This window comes from Anoplopoma fimbria, chromosome 12, assembly GCF_027596085.1.
Source record: "Anoplopoma fimbria isolate UVic2021 breed Golden Eagle Sablefish chromosome 12, Afim_UVic_2022, whole genome shotgun sequence".
Lineage (NCBI taxonomy): Eukaryota > Metazoa > Chordata > Actinopteri > Perciformes > Anoplopomatidae > Anoplopoma > Anoplopoma fimbria.
The window spans coordinates 23935005-23957565 of NC_072460.1; the positions used below are offsets into that span (position 1 = coordinate 23935005).

A 22561-nucleotide genomic window follows, 5' to 3' on the forward strand; every position below is an offset into this window, starting at 1 on the left:
CACCTTCTGTTTGGAAACGTTGAGAAAACGGATGTTTGCGCAAAAACTGTGCAGCTTGCTCGTGGGATTGCAGAAGCTGTGTTGTTTGTTTAAGGCTGTGTTTTCTGATGATTATTGGTTGATTCTATTAGAAGTATTGGCTTTTTATCTAATTGATGTGGCTTAATATTGGTTGTTGCACCCGCCATTGTGCCCATAGCTGTTTTTAATTATTGTTTCATTTGTATTGTCTGAGTTTTGTCATCTTTTCTGTATTTAATTGTATAGATAATTGAAATAGTTAGTTTAGACATAAGGGTTTTCTGCCTCTGTGGTGTGATGTGTACACGTGCTAATGCAATGGCCAGCTTTATAAAGTCCGTCTCTTTCTTACTGTTTGGATTTTCCCCAATTTACAGTTGATATTTCAAAATAAAGAAACCCTTGAGTGGTTTACGCTGGTAAAGGTTTGCCGTTCTGACAAAGCTTTTATTGTGAAAAATTAGCAGGAATGTGTTTTGGAAAAATTCAGTGACCTGCACTCAGTAACAGTCCTGCAGGGATGATAGATTGGGGTGAGCCAACCCAAGGCTGCTGAATGAAGCCTGGGACACGGGCTGCGGTCCAAATCATTTACTTTTAGTACGTAGTGCAGCTGTCCTTACAAAATACGTACTATTGCATGCAGTATGCATTCAATTGGGATATACTACTGCCTCATCTCATTGCACCTTCAACTTTGACCCTCTTGCTTATATATCAGCTCTGCAGTGGATTGTGGGTAAGAATAGCCAGTAAAGAATGATGGGTTTCATACTGCAAAATGTGACAGGACGTCCTGGTATTTTAGGCATACTGAATACTGCATGACATACTTTGTATAGAGACATATGAAATATGACTATACTATACAAAATAGTACATATATATAATATAATAATATATAATATAACACACAGACGGTCTTAAACTATGGGGGTCAGGCTGCTCTCACATTCAGCATTCGTAGCTCTACCTACGGAAAATAACTTGCCAGTATTCGTAGGTATCCCACGGGGAAAAAATGAATGCATGTAATCATAAGTGAGGAAGTATAAAGACTTAAAAAGGCCAGTTGCAATGGAGGTGGATGGGTCCAACAAACGGTGATCTTTCATCCAGGAGACTGCTGTTTGTTTCCCCGTGTGAAACGAGAAGTCAATCTTGCTTTATTTGTCACATAACTTGTGTTTTTCAGTAACAGCTCCTCAGTAGTTTTTTTAACCCAAACAACGATCTTTTTCTAACCTAACTAAGTAGTTTTGTTGCCTAATCCTAGCAAAGTGTTTTCCTGTGAAGATGGAAGCTTATTTTGAAAAGACTGTATGCATGTAACAAGCAGAAATTGACACGTGTTGTTGAACTTTTGTAGCAAAACCCACGTAAAATGTTTCGTAAGATATCATAAGAACCGTCGTATGAGGGTACGTTGATATGGTATGACATATGCAGCGTAACCTGAGCTGTGATGTTGGAGTGTTACAGCAGAGGGCGTCAGAAATAAAGGGACGGTGTCCACACAGGTGTCCACACAGGTGCCCTTTGGCTGCGAAAATGTTGTGTAAACTTAAAAGGATGGGCGACGGATATACAGTAGAATGTTCTCAAATATAACTACTTCTTTGTGCCCAGGTTTGTTCTGTCACCTGTTTTTAAATGACTTACTCTGAGACTAAGATAATTAAGAAAAAGATGCCAGAGCTGCAGAACTGCAAACACTGAATTCCAATGAGAAACTGCTTCGGAGTCGTACAACACAACCGAGCTCTTACTCGTTTCCCTCGAGGCCAGTTATCCCGGCAGCACTAAGACAAACCTCGTTATCACTCATCACTCTACGGCGTTCACCTTTGACCCCTTTTTAAAACCAATGCATTTCCTGCTGATGGATCTTTAAGACTTACCAGGAGGTAATGAGGTACTGGGCCAGGTTGATGCTGACCGGCGTTCCCGTGATGGTGACGTGGCGGTCGCTCGTGCCGTCCAGCTGGCTGCCGATCTTGATCTGAGCTCCGGACACCTGCCTGATCTCGTTGATCTTGGTGCCCTGACGGCCGATGATCGAGCCGATCAGCTGCAGAAGAACAAGAGGCAGATTAGTTTAGTTTGGACGCAGGGAGAGGGTTCAATAAATCATCGGCTTTTTCCCTTATTGTTGGTTGAATTCTGAAGAAAAGACAAAAACACTGGAACAATAAAAAAGAAAGTGTTCGGTGCTGTGGGGCTGACTTACTGTAACGCACACCACTTTGAATATTGCACTTACACTGTCTTCAGTGGATTGGTCATCCATCATGCATGTCAAAAGCACTTTTCCCCCCCCTTTAATTGCTGCTGCTTGTGCACCGGTAAAAGAGACGGGAGACGGCACATTTGCCTCTCATTAATCTGAGTGGCTAAAAGGTTATTGATTCCTCGGAGTGGCGATGACTTCCCAAACAAATCACTTCCCAAACACACGCCAGCTAGATGCATCTCCGCACTAATGGAAAACATAATGGGGGGAAAATAACTCAGATTCATAACGGCGTACGGCGCTCCCTCTGCACCCGAGAGCGGCTCAGACAATGGCACAAGTTTTTTTTTTTTTTACTGCATTCTGAAATACATTATCACTTTTGTTCATGCTTCCATTAGCCAACCTGGACCCTCGGCTTATTAGTGACAATAGATATTTAACAGAGCCAAAGCTGGGGGGGGAGGGTGTCGGGGCTCAGCGACGGGGGTTATGCTGCCAGATATATAGTGAGTGAGACAGACGGTGATGAAGTACTTGTAGTATTCGCGTGTGCTGGCAGCTTAACAGCGGCTGACGCATGGGTGAGGAAATACACACACACACACACACACGCACACACACACACACACACACACACACACACACACACACACACACACACACACACACACACACACACACACACACACACACACACACACACACACACACACACACTCGCATTCCTTTCCTGAGAAGTAAGCAGCCTGTTCCACACTGTGTCTGATTTGTCACACGGCGACCTGGTCTCTCCACCCGACTATTATTGGCTCAGCAGTTTATTTGGAGGTGAGGACACACACACACACACACACACACACACACACACACACACACACACACACACACACACACACACACACACACACACACACACACACACACGGCCTAAAGAGCAACTCCAGAGACAATGGCCACAACAGACCTCAAATCACAGATAACGTGTCTCCTCCACCGAGACATAAGAACCTTCAGAGGACTCTGGCCGTTTGACACCAGCTGTCAATAGACACCAGCTGTCAACACCCCCCCACACACACACACACACACACACACACACACACACACACACACACACACACACACACACACACACACACACACTCTCTTTGGTGTGCATGACCTCAGACAATGGCATACCTCTGTGAACAACCTTAAGAAAAAAAACAATGCAACCAGATCTAAATAATCAACACCTCAGGTATGCCTGCTGTGTTGATTATTTCCCCCCCGAGTATTGTGATAACTTTATCGCTGCGCCGTACGCCGCCGGTCCTCAGCCGTAAGTGGCCTACATATTGTTGAGTTCCTGCTGAGGCGGTCGATTTGGAAGGACACAGGAAGAGGGATAGGATGGCGAGGGAGCAGCCATTTTTCTCTCCCGGCTAAATCTTCCTCGCTCAGAAGTACAGTGCATTCTGCTGACTGGGTGTAAGCAGTTTCTCAATGCATCTGTGTGTGTGTGTGTGTGTGTGTGTGTGTGTGTGTGTGTGTGTGTGTGTGTGTGTGTGTGTGTGTGTGTGTGCACAAAGCTGGATTGTGTGGTTGGGCCTGAGGCGGGGGGTCGTGGCTGTAAGTCCTCTCTTCTGGAACAATGGCTGGAGCTCACAGCTGTCCCCGTCACGTATGGAGCTGGACTCCCCTCATTCCTCCCATGCATTGTGCCATTCTTGGTCAAAAAAGCCTTCAGCTATTTGAGAATTGTTGTTGACGGGTTGAGGCTATATATATATATATATATTCTATACAGTACAATGAAGCCTCCTAATATTAATTTAATTGTCCTTTTCTTTGCCGATACTTGTAGTTCAAGTAGTGTTTTGAACTACAAATTTGACACAAGAGAGCATTCCAGCTCATGAAGCCCAACACAGTTTATTCCTAAGGACTCGCCAAAGATTTGATTAGCAAATAAATTAATTTCTTGAGGGAGTAAACGTTCTTATTGTTCTGATAATTGTAGCCTACATATAACATTGAATCAACTGAAAAGTGAAGCAAATGCTGAAGTGTCTTAAAGCTGCATTCTCTCTCCTGTCCATCAGGGGGCGACTCCTCTGGTTGTATAGAAGTCTATGAGAAAATGACTCTACTTCTCTCTTGATTTATTCCCTCAGTAAACATTGTAAACATGAGTTTATGGTCTCAATCTCTAGTTTCAAGTCTTCTTCAATACAGCATGATGTTCATTTAGTAAATGATGCTCCATTTAGAGTCAAACAGACCATAAAGCAGGGGATGCTTTAGGGCGGGGCTACCTTGTGATTGACAGGTCTCTACCACAACGTTGTCCTGTCTGAGAGTTCTCTGTGTTTTCATCCTACAACTTTAACCCTTTCACCGTTAGTTTGCACTTGATGAAAGTTAATTGCAACATTTTTGGTCGCTTAAAAAAAAGTGTTTTATTCAGCGTTCGGTTGTATTTAGCGCCACCTTCTCGTGACACTTCTGGTTGCAAAACAAAACCAAGATGGCGACTGCTAAAATGCCGAACTCGAGGCTTGAAAACAGAAATAGGTGACGTTATTGTGATCCCATGAAAAGACCAAAAAAGCTGTTAAAACACTGAGCTACACTGGGTGACTGTAGTTTATTTTGAGTCAATCCCCCCCACACACACACACACACACACACCATCCTGCTGCTGTAAATACTCACACACATGCAGCACAAAATGATCCCCAGCAAACGCACCATTACCTCCTGCTTGAATGACTTTTGCTAAAAACTACAGCGGCCAGCTGTTGTTTCGAAAATGAAACTATACATGTGTGAGTACATTTTAAAAGATTTACGTCCTCATTAGGAAGTTATGAGCTTGAGGAAGTCATTTGAGAAATGGACGAACACACTGTTCTGTTTTTGGTCTTTTTAAGAGGATTTGATGATGGCGACATCCTGAACAACGATTCGTTCTTATCGATGAATGTGCTTCTGTTTTCTTACAAGCGCTGCAAATTAAATCATAAATCATAAATGACTTTAAAATGAGAGCTTTCTTTCTCATTTTCCTAAATGAAATCCAATAAGAAGCAAAGTACAAAGCGTAGCCAAACTGTCCAAACCATCCAAACCAAATACTAGATGGATCATGTGAAGGTTAAATGTTTAATGACTTTTATTTTGAAGTGAATCCATGCGGTGTGATTTCTGCTCAGATTTTGGAGAGACGTTTCATGAAACCCTGGCGGAGGCTAAGTGGGGAGGGAAAGGATCCTCGTCTGTTTTCTTATTGGCTGTTTTGACAGCAGACAGCCTCTAAGTAGGTCAGGGAACATGAGAGGATTTACTGAGCACCCATGGGAGCCACTCTAAGACACTGCAACTGCAGCCCAGACAATAATGTGAAAAGGATCCATATCAGCTCACAATCCCTTTAACCTTGAGTTAGTCCGAGGTCACAATAATGAGGATAATTAGGAAGCTGCCGACATGTTTCCCGTCTCTTTTTGAAGCCGCAAGCAGACGTCTTCACTCAGTCGCAGATACCGCATGTGAAGTCACCTGCTCCTGTGTGTGTGTGTGTGTGTGTGTGTGTGTGTGTGTGTGTGTGTGTGTGTGTGTGTGTGTGTGTGTGTGTGTGTGTGTGCACTCATTTCCTGTTGTTTTTCTCGTCTTTCAGATAAGAAAAAAAACTAAAAACATGAAGGATAAACAGTTGCTCTTGCTTACATCATTGGGAATAAGCAGCTCCTGAGATGTCTGAGAATTGGAGTCCATCCCTGATGAGAGGAAACACAAGCATCGCCTGAGTATTATTGGCATATCTGACATTTGAATAGATTAATTCAACTCCATTAGTTAGTGAAGCCACACAAACCGGCACTGATATGCCAGAGGAAAAAAAAAAAAAAAAAAAGAAGCCCCTTTGAGCGGAGAACTGCTAGATATAATAAAGCAGTTAATTTCCATTTTAATAGACCGGTGTTTAACACGGCGCTCATTCTTCTCCTTCCCCCCCAGTCCTCCGACTCTGCAGAACGTATCATTTCGCATAATAGAGAGCAATAAAACCCTCGTCTCCTCCCTCCTCGCTGACCCGAGCACATTATTAGACAGCCAGCTTTTATTTCTCAGGTCTAAAGGCAGGTTGGAAAATCTAGTTACAGATGGAGGAGCGAAGACGAAAGCTCTCTGCAAGCTGCTTAATTTATGGGATATATATGATCCAGAGCAAACACTGTCTGCTACCGCTGCTTTACATACCAGGCATGATAGTCGAGGCGGGCTGGGCCATTGGACTCAGGCCTTGCTGCATTGACAGCTGATGTAGCTTGGCCATCTGTAAAGAAAAAAAAAGAAATCAGAACTTAATGCACTAAAACCATAAACTACTCCTCTTATGTTTTATTATGTCCTGAAATGGTCACACTGTACCTCTGAGTGTGGAATGCCGTATTGGTTTTGCAGAGTGTAGGCCTGCAAACAGAGCATCCTGCATTAGGTAAATTACAGCAATAAAACATCACACGCAGGAAATAAATCCGCAGCCTCTTAATGGAAGTGCTTCACTGTCGATACATGCCTGTTTTAGTTTTTCAGAAGAAGAGAAATGAGCGTTTGTAGCTCAGCACACTTCCTGATTCACTCCTAGCGGTCTCCTGTTAAAGCAGGAACCGGTGGTTTGGGTTTTATTTGTCCAGGCTTTGAGATATCCATTTGCGCCGCCACCCCAGAACAATAAAGGTCGAATTGAATTTTTGCTTGTGGTTGTCACAGCATTGAAAATGACATATAAAAGATTCAACAGGAACATCTCTCTCCAAACACAGAGTCTCTGCTGAGCGGAATAATCCTCAGACCTCCGTGTGAACAGTTATACAGACTGTTAAGAAGCTCCTGTGAGCTGGACCATCCTCATAAAGCAAAATCAGGTTTACTTCCCCAGACTGTTCCACTGCTTTATGTTTAAAAGTATTAAATAATAATAATGATTGCTAAATTTAACAGTTTTTCTCTTGAAGTGGTAACTCTTACTTTGGCAAACGTATACTTATTGATAAAATGCATAATTTACCATTAACCATTGTTATTACAATCAAGCATTTCCTGTTTTTATATGTTCTTATGCCAAAAACATAATTTTTATTTGCCAAACAGTAATTCACAGACAAAGAAATGTACAGTTTGTTATCTGAGAAGTTTAACTCTCTGTCAGACCTCTGATGCAGCGTTCAATTTCAACTGGGAAGTCGGAATTTCCGAGTTCCTAGTCGAAAATTTCAACTGCCTGAAGTCGGATTTCTGCCACAGAAAGTTGGACAAACGCCACCAAACCTCAACCTAGCAATAAACTAGCTGTTGTAATATGCTGTTTATCACCACTTCGATATCAGTTATGTCTCAATAAAATCAGTTGAACACACAGCTGGTTTAGAGCTTAAATATCTAAAAAAAAACCAGGACGAGTAAAGCTAAAAAATACTTTTTAACCATTTAAAAATGATTTGCTAAAACCTTTGATTACTTACAAACATTTTTCTTTCCTTCGATCCTTCAGTTTTTTATCTTATGATGTTACAAATTATGTTTTCTCACCCATCCTCCCCTCCATCATTTTAAGTAAAGCAGACTCCCATTTGCTAACCCCCCTTTTCTCTCCCTCCACCCATCAATGCTCACTTTAACTTCATTTTCTATCTATCCATCTATCTGTCCATCTGTCTGTCTATTCTAACTCGATTCTGCCTGACGCCAGCTGTCTGGCTTCTATTACCAGTCCATCCTACATGGTCATAAACTGAAGAGGCCATTACAATGCATTAGGAGCTGCCGTTTGTACGGGATAGCACAAGAAAACACCACAAATTAGTGGCAATTATCTTTCAATTTACAGCATGAGTGATCTAAATCATGAAATCTTTATATTTTATTACCCACATTCCTTTTTTTTTTCTTTTTTTTTTCATTTAGGGAGCTGATTAGTCAGAAGCTGCTGTTTATGTTGCTGATATTATGACAGTATATCTGCTGTTGCTGTCATGGGAGGAATATTCCCAAAGCCGAAAATGTTTCTGGTGCAGAGCGAGGCTGGACTAAAAAAAGAGACCGTGGTGGTGTTGGTGTTGGTGTGTGATGGCATCGTGTTTCAGGAGAGGGGTTATAGCTCTTCAGACGGGGTAGAACAATAGCTGCAGCTTTAACGCTCAGCTGTTGTTTTAAAAGCCTCACGCCAGATGATGGACCGGGTAAATTTGGACATACCACACAACCCTCAGATCCTCACAGCCCACCCGAAACTCACTCCTGCCCTCTGCAATGCAGTTGGAAGAGCAGCTTCTGGAGAGATATTTGTTATATTAAAAAAGAAAGGAGATTATTCACAGACTTAATAAATGTCCAGTTACCTGTTGGAGGTCCAGACCACCCTGGGTGACGGAGTACAGTTGGTGGGGGGCAAAATCTGACGCCTCGTACACCTAGAAACACACGAGGGGAAAATGTGTAGCTCATTACTGAAATAACTTCATGTTTATAAAGTCCAGACACTCATTATTTTGTGATGATGAGTTCTTGTAAAAAAAAAAATTACGAATAAAAACTTTTATTTCATTTTTATTTCTTCCCCCTGCTCTTTCGCCACAGATCAAATTTGGTCTGCGATGGGCTCTCGAGGCTGCATTTTTCTGACACTTCAACACACCTAACAGGCTTACGGGTCCATGACTCATCCCCAGTCCCCTCTTCCATTCCACTTCATTTTCTCCCCTGACAAATTATACAAACATCCCTTATCGCTGTGCTGCCTTCATTAAAAGCCATCTCCCAGTGACCAGGACCTCGCCGGTGGGTTTAATTTGATATCTTATTATGGGTAATATTAAAAAAACACAAAGCCATTCCATAAATTGACCAGAGTCTGAGGCAGCACAAACAGCGTCAGAACTGCTGACAGCTATGCAGAATATCTGACTGCTGCTGTAGCCGGAGGAGACGGCAGGCCTCCAGTCTGGCTGGCTAATCTTGTGACTTGCTCCGTGGGAGGGAGGGAGGGAGGGAGGGAGGGAGGATATCTGTCCCTCCCCTGAAAAAGCGGCGTCTATACCACTCAAACCAACCGTCACACACGGAGGAAAAACCCACCCAATCCCCCGACCACTACGAGGTTGACATTTGTAGTTTTAAGTGAAATGTCTCACCAACTTTTGGGTGGACTGCTATGAAATTGAGATATTCAATAACTTTGGTAATCCATTAATCTTTCTACAAACACCACCATCAGGTCAACATGTTTAAATTCTTTCAACTTTGATTCGTGACCTTGTGGCAACCTCGGGTTCAGGAAAGTTAAGCCGATGCTAAAGTGTCTTATACCTGCATTCTCTCTACTGTCCATCAGGGGGCGACTCCTCTGTTTGTATAGAAGTCTATGAGAAAATGACTCTACTTCTCTCTTGATTTATTCCCTCAGTAAACATTGTGAACATGAGTTTATGGTCTCAATCTCTAGTTTCAAGTCTTCTTCAATACAGCATGATGTTCATTTAGTAAATGATGCTCCATTTAGAGTCAAACAGACCATAAAGCAGGGTATGATTTAGGGCGGGGCTACCTTGTGATTGACAGGTTGCTACCAGAGCCGTACCCCGCAACGATCACTGGTTGCAAAAAACAAGATGGTCAAAATCAAGGCTTCAAAACGTCACTCCACAAACCAATGGGTGATGTCATGATGACTACATCCACTTCTTATACACAGTCTATGGTAGGGATGGACAACTTCCATCTCTAACTACACAAAGATGTGTCTTTTATTTCACAGCTTACCATAAAAAAACAGCCGTTGAGACATTTTTCTCTCGTAAATTTATGACTTTAATCTTGTAAATTTTAAGAGTTCTTTCTTGGAATATTACCCATTTTCTACTGCTCTGTAATCATTTATTTTTTACCTCATTTATTGCCTAAATACACTGGCGTAGAAAACCACTGCTCTAGTCCATCATAGATAATCCTCCCAACATGTGTGGTGAAATCTCTCACCTGGTTCCCTGCGATGAGGAGGGCGGCTGGTGAGGGACTCGGGCGGTAGGGGATGGTAGCACCCTTTGGGGGAGACTAGGGAGTCAAAAACAAGACAAGAGGTTAAATTAAATCTTGAGTAATCTCCACTCTGAAATGATGTCAGCACTTCTGTCAAACCGTGAGACACTAAGTGCAAATGGTGTGCAACTCCTTGGTACATTTAGATATAATAACACTTAATGGTGAAGTAAACTGCTAATGACAAGGACATTATTCCCTTCCTTGTTTTCCTTCTGATAATATTAGTCATTCATTGAATTATTGAGGCAGTGCAGTGAGAGCTCTTTGTCGATAATAGCTCCGAGCTTTAGTTTGCGTCGGAGCTGCAGTGGTTTGCCCTCTGGTGTAAATCAAGCATCCACTGACAAGGAGACATTTGAAGATAAAATTCTTCAAACACCAATGAGAAAAAGGAGATTACCCAGAGTACATGACACCGTATATCTTATCGAGCAACTGCAATGTTGCCGTTACAGTTGCAGCTCTCCGGAATGTGGAGCATCTTTTTCCGCGGGAGCAGTCACAGCAAATTCTTTGTATAACTTTGCATAATTTAAATTCTGGGAGCCAAAAGTGAAGAAGCCGCTGGTACAGAATCCTAATGAAACCTCTCAAGCCTTTGAAGAAAGCCCTGGAAAACTGGATCAAACTAGCAATTAGTCAGTCAGGTCCAGCTGCAGCGCTAAAAACAAAAAGGACTTGTGCACTTCCATGAACACACAGGGAGAAACTGTGCTGGAGGGTTGTGTTTTTTTTATTTTTTTTATACTCTCTCATCTCGTCCTCGATTTTTCTCAAGAGAGCTGTTGTCTAAAGGTGGACAGATTCTGCTGCAGGCCAGTTTGTTTTCTGTAAGCAGCTCTGTGTCCTCTCCAACAACACTGAGCTCTGACCTGAAGGCTGCACCCTTTTTATGACTCCTTCCGATGTCTCGCCCCGGCAGTTTAAACCGCTCGAAACATTAAAATAGCTATGTGTGTTTCCTTGATATTTCCTAAATGAGATGAAGATAATGCTACAGAAGCTGACTTCCAGCTACATAACACAGAAGACTAGAGCAGCATACTCAAAATGCATTAACTTTATTCTGCAGTAGAATAGACAATAACTGTACACTGGTGAGATTAAAACATGCACGTCAACAGCAGTAATTCCCTCCATGGAGCTGCAGCTGCAGAGCTCCTACAACGTGTCAGCTAGGTGTGGAGTGAAGAAAGAGAGAGAGAGAGAGAGAGAGAGGAAATCATTCTCTTCCTACCTCCAGGATTACTGTGCAGATGAGCCTGACACACTGGATTACAGACTCCTGATTCCCGGATATCGTCACCCCTCGCTCAGTGGAGTTGGGCAGCAAATCCCCCGCCACCTGTATCTGAGCTCCGGTGCTCTGCGAATGATAGGGGGTTTAAAAGAGAAAAAGATTAGTTTGATTCCAGAGATAAGACGGGTCGCTATTACTCTGCCTCGGCTCCTTTTCTGTTCCTCCCCCGATGGCTTTGCTGACCTCATGTTTTTAAACCTACACTGACAAAGACCTGCTGTGCTGTAGTGTGTTTAACGTCAAACCCTGTCAGGTTAGAGATAAATGAAAAGTCCCCCACGGTCAGTAGACGTATTTCTCCCAATTTTAAAGTCATATATTCCGAATAAAGCTTGTCTGCAGGCAAGGATGGCTTTTAAAGATTTATACTGATGTCTCTATCTGACTGCAAGGTTCTTTTTGGAAGCCATTGTTGAACGACACATATCTCAAAATGTTTCTGTAAGTAAGCATGTGTCCTGTGGCAACCAACCAAAAAAACTAAACAAAAATGTAACCGAAACAAATTTAGGGCGATTTAAAAATGGCTAGAAAATCTGTCTAACCGCAGAAAAAAAATCAACTGGATGTCATTGTGGGTGAAGGTAGAATGAGAGAGATGCTATTTGTAGATGGGTACAGAGCTAAAGTTACAGTGTCAGTCGTCTCTGGCAACAGATCTAATGCGGTTTAATCCTATTGTTTCGACTGGGACTAAATCCAGTCAGGAGTTTTTCCCCTTTCAAAGTTGCCACTGCTGAGTCATAATGTTTGTTGCGTTAAGTGATCTATCCGGACTGCATTGTCTCACTAATTTCCTGCCCTAATAGCTGAAATCCATTTTTATTCTGGTGCCAATCTACATGTAAGTGCAGATACCATCAGTTTGGTCCAGACGGAAATATCTCAATAACTATTAGATGGATGGAAACGCTATTCAGTCACGCTCCCCAGAGGATGAATCCTAATGACTATGGAGATCTCCAAGATTTTTCCTGTAGCAGCATCTTCAGGTCAACTATTAAAGTCTTGATGTTCAAATACCTACAAAACTAAAAACATTCCCATCAGCCTCAGCAGTTTTTCTGTGTTTTCTGCTTATGAAGTGCTGCAGGAATAAGTCCTAAAATCCAGAAATGAGTCAGCATTTTTTAAATTACAGTTCCCTCTTCTTAAAGTAAATGTGTTTTTGGTTATATTCCTGAAATAAGGTCTGAAAAGTTTTAACATTTTGTTCTGCAACATAAAATACGTCAGTAAATACCTCTCTGGTGAATTTTAAACTAAGCATCATCACTAGAACACGAGTCCTCCTTTAGCTTCGTGGTGGTGACATGAAGTCATGTGACCGTAGGGTAGTTCCTTCAAGCCTAATGTTAGATTTATGCTTCTGGCGATGCAAAATCATAAAGGTGGTGTTCATTTGTTGTTATTACCTTGCTGAACCAAACGTGTAAGTGTCATAAACTTGTATTTGCCACAAAGTTTATTTCCTGCAACAATCATTGGCTTTTTGTAGGGGAACCACTGTGATGCTAACGACCAGCTGGGCCTACAAATGTATGTCATTGTGCGTTCCAATACCCATCCTACTGTACCATTTAGTACGCAAGAAAAGCATTAAGTATGTCCCAATATGCATCATGTCAAATGCGTTGTGCTAGAAGTACCATGATGTTCTACTGCATCTGGTTGAATTTTGCAGTAGTCAAGCCAGAACGTTTTTCTAACTATTCTGACCCACAATCCTCTGCACAGCTGAGTTTATAATGCGACTTTGTGAGGAAATAGTATGTGTCGATTGAATGCATACACAGTGCGTACTTTGTAAGGGCAGCTGCAGTATGTACTTAAAGTTTTTCACCATTTGCTTATACTGCCAGTGCATCTTAATGAGCTTTGTTTTGTCATATTACTCCTCTGAGGCTCTAATTGTGTTGTATGGTAACGACAAATGATTCATAGCATTATTACTTTATACAATGCATGGCTGAAAAGTATTAGTGTGAACAGGGGGACTTGCATTAATGTGGCACAAAACACAGCAGGGCAAAATAAAACAAACAGCAGCAGAATTGTGGAAAATGAAATATCTCTCCCTTCCAGGTGCAGTTTATTCCCCCTCATCTCCAGAAGCAGGTTTGTTCTCTTCATACTTCATCGTTCGTCCAGCCTGTGCAGCGTGGACGGGGGGGAGGAATGAGGTTAGATTTGTGTTCTGGATGCTCACCTCTCTGATCTCTTTTATCTTGGCCCCTCCCTTCCCGATGAGAGAGCCACACTGGCTGGCGGGGATGACCAGCCGCAGGGTGACCGGTGGCTTGGAGCTGATGGTGCCGTTGGCCACCAGCGCAGTCAGGTCCTGGAGGGAGATGAAAAAAATGTGGTGAGAGTCGGCAGGAATGAAAGAGAGAGAAGAGGGAGGCAGAGAGAAAGAGAGAGTCCCAGTGGGAATGATCAGGCAGCGGGGGTCAAGGTGGAAATGGAGAGAGAAAAAAGCCACTCGAGGGTTTTATCTCCAGCGATTAGGACTGAAGAGGCTTTGAATTTGAATCCATTTCATTTTATTGGTCGATTTAGGATTCACATTACTATAAACACACTTTAAATTCAAGCTGTATCCACAGTCCTTTGAATACTGGGAATCAAACATTAGAAAATTAATGAAATTAAAATCTCTCCAGTTATATCTAGTGCACTTGAAACCTCGAAATCCAAAACTATGAAGAGCAAAGCAGTGGCTGAGTTGGGACAAATCTAATAGGATAAAATGAAGTGATGACTTTTTGGACAGACATGGATGTAAAATGCAACATAACTGTAACTCTTGCAGAGAAAGCTAATAAGCACATTTCCCAAATTCCTAAAATGTTCCTGTTAGGAATGTTGGACATTAGGGCACATTGAGGAAAACTCTTGAGAGTATGGGGAAAAAAATACAGAAATTTCAAATCAAAATGCGTAACAACATATGCGACTAACAATGTCTAATGAAATTAACAGCCAAAAGGAAGAATGGGTGCAGAATGTGTCTGTTTATTACAGTATATTAAATGTATTGTATGTATTTAGATCAGGAACCTCACTGAGTTTTCTGTGCAGGTAGCAAACATCCTGTGTCTGCTCTCCTGTGGGTGGAGATTGAGCTTTTAATTAATGAGTGTGTTTCTGTGAGCCTTTTGAAATGTAAATACGCTGCGCTGTCTCTCTTCCCGTCAGAGTTCAACCCACAAACAAAAGCATGTGACAGAATGCAAAAGCCTGCTACTTGCTTTTTTGAGCGGTTTGTCTTTGCAGTAGAATCAGTGTGACTTAAGAGCAACCTAATATACAATATATATCTAATAACTGTGATCTTTATGTTTGAGAAGCGTATTGTGACGTGTCTCTCTGCTCCGTGTCTATATTTAGTGAGGCGGATCAGGCTCTCTGACGTCTCATCTCATTAGAAGAGAGGCTCGTCTGCACAATCAGACTCCGGGCTTCGTTTTCCTGATTTGATCTAAAAATATGAGACTTAACAACTGAGAACGTTTCCCATACTTCCCTGTGACAGTGATTAAAAAAAATAAAAGAAAATAAACTCTCAAAGCGAATAGGCAGGAATAAGTCGGCGGGTTACAAAAGCAGTGCTCACACAAAGAGTTGCAGGGCTTTAATCCCCAGAGCATATTGTGCTGCTCGTGGGATACGGACTCTTTCATGCATGCTCTGCTTTGACACCTGGGGAACAAAATACATGTACGATACTGTAGTATGTGTGGTGCTATTACAGCATTACTCTCCGATTATCATATCACATCATTTGCATGAATGTTTTTTGCACTCTCGTGGCAGCAATCGGTGAAAACTTCATCCATTAGAGCACAGACGGAAACTCACACGAGTGATGAACTGCCAAAATGAATAAAAAAAACTAAGTGTGCTTATGTAATCATAAACTATTGAGAAAGAAACCAAACGCCAAGTCTAACACTCACCGGCCAAAGAAAAAGCAGATTATTCCCCTTTTTTTGTTTTTAATTAAATGTGTCACGCATACAATAACTCAACTGCGGTGATGGAAACGGCACCGCAGTGGGTCAGCCAACGCGTTGCCATGGAAACTCAAAAGAGTTTGAGTGTGAAAGATCTTTTAATGAATACTGCATTGTGCTGCCAGCCGGCGTGTGTTTACTGGAGGCTGAAGACCTGAGCGCAGCATCTCACTGTGATGCTAAATATGAGTGAAGACATTTGTCATTCCAACATATTAATTAAGGCGGTGTGATGGACGGTCACCATGGAGATAAATGGCAAAAGGAACCTGCCGTCTACAACTAATTATTAGAATATGACAAGGTTTATAAATCCTTCTCATTAACAGGTACTAATTAGCACTGAACATATTGTTGCCAAGTAAAAGATTTATATGACGTGGGTCTGTCAAATCTGAGAGTAGCTGAAAATATTAATATTTAAATAGAAACTAAAAATCTATTCAGTCTGACTTTTATGACAATTTTTATAAATTATTATTATTATTTATTTATTAGTGGTTATTATTACACCAGATTGTATACAGTGTTTTTATGCTATGGTTTTACTATTTATACATGTTTTTATTTCTTATTTTCTTTTGCACTAATTTTACTTTTTTTTTTTTACAGTTTTGCCATGATACATTTATTCAGAATATTTTATTTGTTAATTTTTATTAACTTTAATTGGTATGCATTAGTATCTTCACATTCTTTTCATTTTTGCCTTTTTTCCCCGTATAGTTATTAATTTGTAAAACACGTTAAATTGCATTTTATTTGTTTGAAAAGTGCATTATAAATAAAATTTGATTGATTGATTGATTGATTGATTGATTGATTGATTGATTGATTGATGGATTGATTGATAGCCCAGCAAATGGGTATGTAATCCAACAACTAAATGTACATTATTCCACTTAAAAAAGTCAAAAATGGTTTACAACAGCAGCTAAATCACTTACACCAAAAAACCATCTGCAGTGTAATTGTGTCTGAAAGTGCTATGAAACATGGCTAAAATTTTGTCCTCCATCATTTCACTTTAGAATAAAATCGATAGCGATAAAGTAATGTTGAGGGCTCAGGAAATGCTTTCCTCTAAGTGGTGACATTTTTTTTTAGTGCACTTTATTTTGGCTCCACAAAGACATGCAGCAGAGTTACAATTACCTCCTCCAGTTTGTATGTGATCATGGTGAAAGCTCTGAAGACGCAGTCCGTGGAGCCGGTGATGGTGATGATCCTCTCCGGACAGGAGCCCTCTGAGATGTTGACCCGAGCGCTGCTCTGTGGGGTCAGAGGTCAGATAACGGTCAACATTAACAGAAAAGATTGAAAAAAGGAACGCTTATTTGCTTTCTTGTAGAGAGTTAGATGAGAAGATCAATACCACTCGTTTTTTTTAAATACGAAGCAATTGGACAGCCAGCAGCTTGGTAAATTAGCTTAGCATAATGACTGGAAACAGGGGGAATCAGCTAGCCTGGCTGTATGTATATATCTTTGTATAAACATATTAACCCTAACTCAAAGGGAAACAGCAAGGTCCGAAGGTAAAGAAAAAAAAAATCTGCCTACAAGCACCTCTTAAGCTCATTTATTCAAACATTATATTTCATGTTTAATCTTTACAAAAAACTGAGTGTAAAAATGACAGTTAGTAGATTTATGTGTCTAACTATTTATTGGCTTAAAGCAGTAACTTCCTGGAGGTTTCGGTAGGCAGTTTATTTAGCTCTCGACATAACCAGGATAGCCGTTTCCCCCCCGGATTCCAGTTCTTATGCTAAGCTAAGTTAACTGCAGTGTTGTAGTGAAGACCACCTAGACCGAGACTGAGTCATGAACAAGACCAGCGTGTATCGAGGCCGAGACGAAACCAAGACTTTGCAGTGTTAAGACCAAGACCAGATCACTGTGAGTTCCTCACTTCATGACACACTTATGGAATCAGATTGGAGCACTTAGACCAGATTCACTTCTCAAACTGATACTGTATACATGTGAACATATAAGTTTACCATGAGAAATGTCTTGTGAAAATAAACAAAAGGCATTGCAGAGGTGAGTTTTATGTCCAGAAATGCTCCTTGGCTTTCTAGCAATCACCGAAAGGATGTTAAGAAATAAATCTGACCATGCAGAGGCTGTTTAGTCCTCACATTTATGGTCTTGAAACAAAATCCAGAGACCTCTTTGTTTGAGACAAAACCGACAAAAATTCTATCATAATTGTGGCCCTGATCAGACAGAACCCCTTCATGTGGCGGCTTTTTGTAATCGTTTTTAGAGTTAAACTTTTTTTTTTTTTTTTTGGTGCTGCTTTTGTGTTGCTGAGGACTTTGTGTTTTAAAGGAGCGCCTTAAGCTGAAATTAATTTAAATTGGAGCAGATAAGCAGCCATTATCATTTCGCGTTTCTCAATGTGGTGACTTTTGCTTAATATACCCATTTATTTTTTTTACTTTAACAACCATAGTTACGTTGAACCAAACAGAAAACAGCAGGAGGTAAATTAGTGCGGTACTTGAGATTTTGTGTAAGTTTTTTTAATCAATTTACACTGTCAAAACATTAACATCATGTACCATAGCGTATAGCTCATGGTTGTGTTAAGCTATTGTTAGCACTCATTCTGTGGCTGCCTGGCAACAAGAACGAAAAAACAGGCAGATCAAACTGCATCTGAAACTGCGTCTTCATGTTCACTGCACAGACGTGAGAGCGGTATTTTTCTTCTCATATAACACTCCGGAGAGCAAACAAGCGCGTTTCTAAAAATGTCAAACAATTTCGTTAATCTTCTCGTGTTGAAAGTGTTTCAAAGCGGTCGGAGACGCAGTAGAGCCAGCACGTCCCAGAGGGAAGGAGAGCGAGGTGAACCTGAGAGCACATCTCTGTATCTCAGACTGACAACGTAATAGTTTCATCTCGGGGCATTTGGCCTCGGATGACAAATCTCCTCCTGCTCTCCTCTCCCGTGTCCTTGAGTCCAAAGTCACATGATCAGCGGACGGACAGCGCTCTGAGCTCAGGGGAACCTTTTTCTCTCCAGTCACTCCAGTGAGTCACGCTCCCACTGTGACAGGAAGAGGCTCATGCAGTAGGGGAAGTAACAAAGGCCAAAACTGGCTCCTGGATGACTGACTATCGTGGGTGAGTGGTTCATCCAGCAGCTCTGCAGGGCTGCATTGTCCACGACCTCGCTGTTCCTCTGTTTTTCCATTAAAGTACAACATAAAACCATCAGAGGCCAGAGAAAGAATCAAATGTACGGCCAAGGTGTCTGTCCAATTATTTCTTAAATACAAAGAGTTAACCAAGCGGTGTTAGTTTGGCTGCACCCTTGAGATTAAAGAGGCCCTATTATGCTATTTTCCGGGTGCATATTTTTATCTCAAGTTACAGTTACAACCTATTTACATGCGTTAATGCTCATAATCCTCCTTGTTTTCTCATCCTGGCTGTCCTGCAGCACCTCTTCTCACCCTCTCTCTGAAATGCTCCACTTGCTCCTCCCTCCAGAAAGCAAAGTCTGCTCTGATTGGTCAGCTAGCGCGCTCTGTTGTGATTGGTCAACGTTTCACATTTCAAAAAACTCTTCCTCTTTCTCTCTCTTTTGTTGTTTGAGGGCCAAACTAGCCGGAAGGAGTTTTACGTCACTTCTGTAACATTATGACCTCATAATGTTACATTATGACCTCATAAAGTTACAGAAGTGAAGGAGAGAATTCAATGGAGCCGTTTCAGGCAGCTCAGGAGCTTCTGAGGGGGAGGGTAACTCCCTTTAGGCGTGGACTTCAGGCTTTACACTCTACGGACCTTTTACATGTGCAAAAATATATGTAACACACTAAAGAAGAGGGAAAAGTGAAAAAGCATAATAGGGCCACTTTAAAAAGAAAAGGTAACCGAGGAGCAGACAGAGAAGAAGGAAGTTTTTTAAGCGAGAAAGAAAATGGATTTTGAGAAAGAGCAGCGAGAGGAGGGGTAGTGACTGTGGACTTAAATTGAAAAGGTGCCGTTATTGCCCAAAAGGCATTTTGGACAATGTACCTGCTCTGTATGTACAAGCACAGAGAACTGAACTTTATTATTAATGCATACAGAAAGGAGGCCCTCTGAGATTGAATTATGTTTTCTGTAGAGATGAACCGAGACGTGGCCGTTCCTTTTCTTATTTCAGCGTTTTGGCATGCTGACACACTAATAAACACATAATCAACAGCACAAACCATAACTTATGCAGATGATACAACGTTGTTTATTTAAATCTCTAAATCGTGGACACATTACCTCTTCTCGTATTCGTTTCACCGTCTCTCCTTTCTGTAAAACAAAAAAGACGAAGGCAGCTTTAAAATAGAATCACATGCTTTGTTTGAAACATCCACTGCGTCCTCGACCTCTAAGTGAAACCTGCTATGTCGAACCACGAAAGTCTGATTGGAATTTACCAGAACAAATCAGAGTTTCGAATGCTTGATGCATCTCAGCAGTGTCCTCTGCAGAGATATCAGATAGATCTGTGCGTCTGAACGGGATGTACACCTGCTGTAGTAGCTAAATGTTCACTGTGTGCGAAGACCTCCTGCCAGGGACGAGAACATTTCATCGGACTTGTGTCACGCTGCATCCTGTGCTGTTTTTTGTTTTTTTTAGATTTCCTCTTTTGGCATAAGTCCATCCAAGCTGTCACGGCTCCGCTCACACCTCCGTGCATCCACTGACGGATCAAAAAAGCCGTATCATCTCACTCACTGGGCTTCACTCTTTATTCCAGGGAAAACGCATTACATGTGGTGCATTGTGATTCTGGTGTCGTAGTTCTATTGATGAGAAAAACATGAGAGGTTTGGCAAAGAGATGGAGTGGCCAGTCATTAGTCCGAGTACTGCAGATCAAGTGCCTCTCTATGTGGAGCTGCACAGTACGTGTCAAGCTCCTCATTCTTTCTGTTCTCTAATTTTCTTTTTATATATTTTAATTTCTGCAACTCACTGCAGCATTCAAAGTGACTTCTTCCTTTTCCAGCAAGCTTTATTTTCTAACTTTATTTCCATTGACTTCTACTGGTGTCTTTTTTTTAGGTGTTGTATTACGAAGGGCGAGCTAGCTGGAGCTACTGGTGCACCATAGAGGAGCCAGGCCCCTCTCTAACAGACACTTAAAGGGCCCACGAGGGACCAACAGTGATATGTCTTTGGTGCTCGGTTGCAGCAGGAGGCTTGCAGTCGATGCACTGATGCTTTTGTTTGATGGATTATTGGATGGAGAGCTTTGGGTGGTGGTGGCAACGTCTTAAGAGGTTTGGTTTAATGTAATTACATTTAGGATGGGACATTTAAAACAATGTATTTTTTGTTAGAGGTAACATATTCCACAAAGGGTAATTATGACTCCACATATAAAGGTATATGGATTTGACCAGTGATTGTCGACACAAACTGCCGACCAAAGCTTCCAATCAGGCGGTCAGATTATTTTATTCAATTATTTAAAGCCCAATTTCATGAATCACAAATTTGCCTTCGAGAGTTTTAGAGTCTGAACAATATACAACATCTTCTGTCTTTGGACTCTCGCATCAGAAAAGGAAAAGCTCCACAAAGAACCCTTTAAAAAGACTGAGGAGGGATTTGTCTCTCAGGACTATTAATAAATTCAGAAAATTCCTGGATATCTGGCATTTCTTTATTTCTATATTTAAAATGACCTTTAAAAAATGGAGAATATATGAAATTATATCCGCGGTGACTAAAGACGTTATATATCTGTCAGCTTATTATTAGCCAGTAGTCTACTCAATCAGAAACATGTAGTATTAGGTGTAGCTGAAACAAAATCCAATTTCTTATAAATGTAATGTGGGTTGTGTTGTATCTAAAGGCGACGACTAAGATCGTATTCTTTTGTAAGAACGATTGTTTCACTTTAAATGAGGCATTCAGGTTTACTGAATGTTGGCACGGTAAATGCACATTAATCAGTCCGTTCTTCATTAAAGTTGCGAGTTTTCACATCAGCTTTTCTCTTCAGTCTCTTTGAGAGTGACATCGCCTAAACCTGATCTGACAAGGTAAACAGTCTTTTCTTCCTGTAAGCGTTTTCCACCAATCAGGACACTTATTGATTGCCAGTTAGAGCAGCATTCTGTGATTTCTAGGGCTCCTCCCTCTTAGTCAATTTGTTGACTAATCTGTCATTTTTGGTCCAAGACGACTAAGATTTCTTAACTCAAACAGCTTTTTCATGATGAATGAAGAAACTTATGAAAACATTTCTGGTAAAAACAAGATCTGAAGTGGTTCTTTTTGTGATTCTTTATGGAGAAGCTCAGTTTTACAGATCTGGAATTTGTTTAGTTGAGGACAGCACTCGCAATTTACATTTCTGTGTATATTTTCTTGAAAGCTGGACCTTCAGACTGTCTGCAAATAAATTCTATCCCTTTTGACAAATGTAGTTGATGACCCCTGGCTTAGCTCAATCTAAAATAAATATCCATTTATACAAGATTCTTCTTAATCATAGCATTTCAAAACATCAACCTCATCTGTTAAAGGAACATCATTCTGTGTTTAATGACTAATACCTTAATACATATATGCAGTATTTGGTGTAGAAGAATAAAAAAAGGAATTCTCACCTTTCCTATGATGCTGCCGACCTCCTAGAATACAAAGATATGAAGGTAATTACATATACTAAATACATCCTACAGCATTTCATTTTTACTTAATTCTTTACATTTCTGGTATATGAGGCTATTCATTTATTAATTCCTTCATAAACAACGTGAGCTCGTACCTTTCCATGCATGAGCAGTCGTAGTGTGAGGGTCACTCCCAAGCCCCCGTCTGCAAAGTCCTGCTCACAGTTCATAGTGATGTGGGAGTGGCACTCAGGGAGACGCAT

General features: G+C 41.2%; 1 protein-coding gene across 1 annotated transcript in view; it reads right to left on the bottom strand.

Moving 5' to 3' along the window:
- LOC129099695 (poly(rC)-binding protein 4-like) overlaps nt 1-22561 on the bottom strand; it is a 23178-nt gene extending 617 nt beyond the window's left edge. Inside the window, exons 1-12 of the mRNA XM_054609035.1 lie at nt 22454-22561; nt 22293-22316; nt 19940-19972; nt 16814-16930; nt 13852-13983; nt 11580-11708; nt 10280-10354; nt 8644-8715; nt 6674-6715; nt 6503-6578; nt 5969-6018; nt 1923-2092 (exon numbers count right to left, since the gene is read on the bottom strand). Coding sequence (XP_054465010.1) covers nt 1923-2092; nt 5969-6018; nt 6503-6578; nt 6674-6715; nt 8644-8715; nt 10280-10354; nt 11580-11708; nt 13852-13983; nt 16814-16930; nt 19940-19972; nt 22293-22316; nt 22454-22561 — 1028 coding nt within the window. The remainder of the gene's footprint in view (nt 1-1922; nt 2093-5968; nt 6019-6502; nt 6579-6673; nt 6716-8643; nt 8716-10279; nt 10355-11579; nt 11709-13851; nt 13984-16813; nt 16931-19939; nt 19973-22292; nt 22317-22453) is intronic.